The sequence below is a fragment of the Melitaea cinxia genome, chromosome 12 (assembly GCF_905220565.1).
Source record: "Melitaea cinxia chromosome 12, ilMelCinx1.1, whole genome shotgun sequence".
In the NCBI taxonomy this organism is placed as follows: Eukaryota; Metazoa; Arthropoda; class Insecta; order Lepidoptera; family Nymphalidae; genus Melitaea; species Melitaea cinxia.
Genome location: NC_059405.1, coordinates 4520880 through 4524481, shown reverse-complemented (window position 1 = coordinate 4524481; position 3602 = coordinate 4520880). Strand labels below are relative to the sequence as shown.

The following is a 3602-nucleotide window of genomic DNA, read 5'->3' as shown; positions in this document are numbered from 1 at the left end:
TTTGTAGGAGAGTAACATTTTACGGTTGTTGTGATGTTGTATATTTCAGATTTTAAAATGAAAGTTTAAGGATAAGGTTCATGACTTTTAGGTTGGATCATTGCTTGTCAGGTTGTGATTTACTGATTGATTTTTAAGAATGAATAATATTAATCTATACGGTAAATTATCTTTTATATTTTGTCTCAACACCCGTACAACATCCGTAGTTTATGGACGCCTGCAACATGCCCAAGAGTATCACAAGCGCAATACCAATCCTACATTAATAACGTAAAATCAATATAGATATTTATAACAGCATTTATATATTATAAGTCTGGCGCGAACTTCGGGAGGCCTATGTCCAGCAGTGGACTGCGATAGGCTGAAGTGTATATTATAAGTTATTGAAGTAAAACTTCTTTACATACGCTTAGGTTCGGGAGTAAGCTAGCGAATGCGTGACGAGGGCGTTACGAAAAGTGTGATTGGGCGAGGCGAACGGTAGTTGATATGGTGTGGATATGAGAGAGAGTTACGTTTTTTAAGTTTTATTTTATTCGTGTTGTCTAAATCACTCGGATTTTTTCCCTTGGTTCTTTATTAAACGATTACCAAGAGTTAAATTTTAAGCAAAGGCTTTGATTGATATTTTTTCGAGTATAAACTTGCAATATTTTGTTATAGATCTACAAGTTCTCTCCATTTACCGATCACAGCATTTAAGCTTATGTATATTTCCTTGCTGCGTCCTAATGCGATCTCACATTAAGCCGACGATATTAAATTATACTCATTTACAACATTTTAAAACGCCAATCATACTTTAATAAGGTCCACTTAACCCGGCGTAAATGAACCAGGGTTTTTGAGACCCTCTAGTGTGTAAAATTATGCATAAAAGTCTTAGTTCGCACTACCCTGCCCCCTCCGCCTCCGTAGCTGGATTCTAGGAATTTGTGCGTCGATTCGTTTATGCGAATCAGTGCCGCGTGCGACGCTGTCGGTGACAGGTGAGTTTAAAGTGCACGCGGGCGTTTTATACCCGGGTTCATAGTTCGCGTTTCAATATTTTTGATCGGTGTCCTTACGGTTTACCCTATTTTTTTTCAGATTTTAGATATATTACAAGCTTCTGGTATTTTTATTCTATACATTATGGATGATGAACGGATTAGGAAGCTTTTGGAGGATTATTCTTCGGATGAAAGCTGTCCATCAGGGTCGGACATTGACGAAGAGGAGTTGATCAGCCAGCGTAGTGACGAAAGCGACACAGAAGAGGAATTCAGTAACCTATTAGAGCCAGAGACCACATCTAGTCCAGCAACAGTCACGTGTCCTGAGGAAGACAACAATAGCTCGATTGATCGACCTTATGCAAGGTATGTTTATGGCAAAGATCATACCAAATGGAATAAAGATTGTTATCGAACTAACGTGAGAACTCGATCCGAAAATATTATTTCTGTCATTCCTGGTGTCAAAGGCCCAGCTCGTAATGTTCGTTCTGAATATGACTGCTGGAAATTATTTGTTTGTGATGAAATTATCAAAGAAATACTTGTCAACACTAATTGTCACATACGAAACAAACAAAAACCAGCTCCAACTAAAACGCAGACTTCATATATGAAAGAATTATGTAAAGATGAGTTGTTGGCTTTCATTGGGCTTTTATATCTAGCCGGACTGAATAAAGCGAACAGACAAAACCTTAATGACTTATGGCGTACTGATGGCACAGGTATAGATATTTTCCGGAATACTATGTCTTTACAAAGATTTTATTTCATTATGAATTGCATTCGATTTGATGACAGCAGTACTAGACTAGAAAGAAAGCAAACTGATAGATTAGCCCCTATTCGAAGTTTGCATGATAAATTTGTACTACACTGTCAAGAAAACTATGATCCGTCTGAATATCTCACAATCGATGAAAAATTAGACTCTTTCAGAGGCAGATGCGTTTTTGTGCAGTATATGCCTAATAAACCGGCAAAATATGGCCTCAAAAGTTACCTATTAGTAGATGCAAAAAGCTTTTATATAGTGAATTTGGAGCTTTACGCTGGCACTCAACCCCCAGGACCATATAATAAAAGTAATAAGCCGTTCGACGTTGTGGATAAATTAGTACAACCAATATCGCAGTCAAGCCGCAATATTACTTTCGACAACTGGTTTACCAGTTACCCTCTAACCCAGCATTTATTGAGCCACCATAAACTAACGTCTGTGGGTACTATTAGAAAAAACAAAAGAGAGATTCCCGCCTCGATATCAAACGCGAGAGGTCGTGACATACATAGTTCAGAATTTATTTTTCAAAAAGATACTACATTAGTCTCTTACGTGCCCAAGAAGAATAAGGTTGTGTTGGTCATTTCAACTATGCACCATGATAATAGCATTGACGTTATGACAGGCGATAAGAGAAAGCCTGAGATGATCACTTTTTATAACAGGACCAAGGGAGGGGTTGACGTCGTTGATGAGTTATGTGCCAACTACGATGTATCGCGAAACAGCAAACGCTGGCCTCTCACCTTTTTCTATTCTTTACTGAATATGGCAGGTATAAATAGTTACATAATAAGAAAAGAAAATTGCTCACTACCGAATCTTAAACGACGAGAGTTTCTTCGGGTTTTGGGCTTGAAATTGGTCGAAAATCATTTACGCACACGAAAAGATACTATAGGTCTGCATACAAGTCTACGTAAGCGAATAAATGATTCTTTGGGTGAACCATCCCCTGCTCCGCCACCTAAAATAGCAGGTATTGCTCGAAGATGTCAAGATTGTGCCTATAAAAAAGATAGGAAGACCAAACATACTTGCTGCAAGTGCAATAAGTTCATTTGTATGGAACATGCTGAGACAATTTGTAAAAATTGTGCAGCATATTCACAAGACACAAACTAATTTTTTTTACTAGGAAGCCTACCGTGATTTTTCTTTTTTTGTTTATAAATATCCTCATTTTTAACATACGAGTCATGTCATTTCAGAAATAAAGTTTTTTCATATTTTTTTTTGCGTTAAGTAAAGAACATGTTTTTTATGTGGTTTTTTTTTTTGATAATTTTCTAAACTTGTTTAAATAAATAATTTAAATGAATATTACAAAAGTTGTTTCAATTATTTTACTCCTTGAATAATGCACTTTAAGTTATCAATCAAAAAGTGAACGAAAATCTCAAAAAAAACGAAATACAACGATATTTAAAACAGGGTAAAATTCACCCTGGTTCATTGATGATATGATTGAAAATAGGTTCATTCACGCCGGGTTAAGCTTGTAATAACGAACTGGATATCGTAAGGATATCTGACATTTTTTACTTATAAGACTATTTATGTATTTCACGCTTGCCGCTCTTAAGTCGCTACACAATGATAGTCATCTTTTTAAATCTTTTGGCGGATGATTCACATATTTATGAAGAACTAAATGTATGTTCCATCTTACCCCCGTTACTGTTGTTCCAACTTTTGTTTGCGGATTTTTCAACCTGCGTCGTTTTGTATCTGGCACATTTGGCTTTGTCTATCTACAAGGACTGCTAATAAAAACAAAAGAATCTTGACTAAACAAAAATAACATGTCGCCA

General features: G+C 36.3%; 1 protein-coding gene across 1 annotated transcript; it reads left to right on the top strand.

The window, feature by feature from the left end:
* The first annotated feature begins 1140 nt into the window (after positions 1–1140).
* On the top strand, positions 1141–2913 carry LOC123658670 (piggyBac transposable element-derived protein 4-like). The gene has a single exon (XM_045594028.1). It carries the CDS (start codon positions 1141–1143, stop codon positions 2911–2913), a length of 1773 nt encoding a protein of 590 aa, XP_045449984.1.
* Positions 2914–3602: the final 689 nt, after the last annotated feature.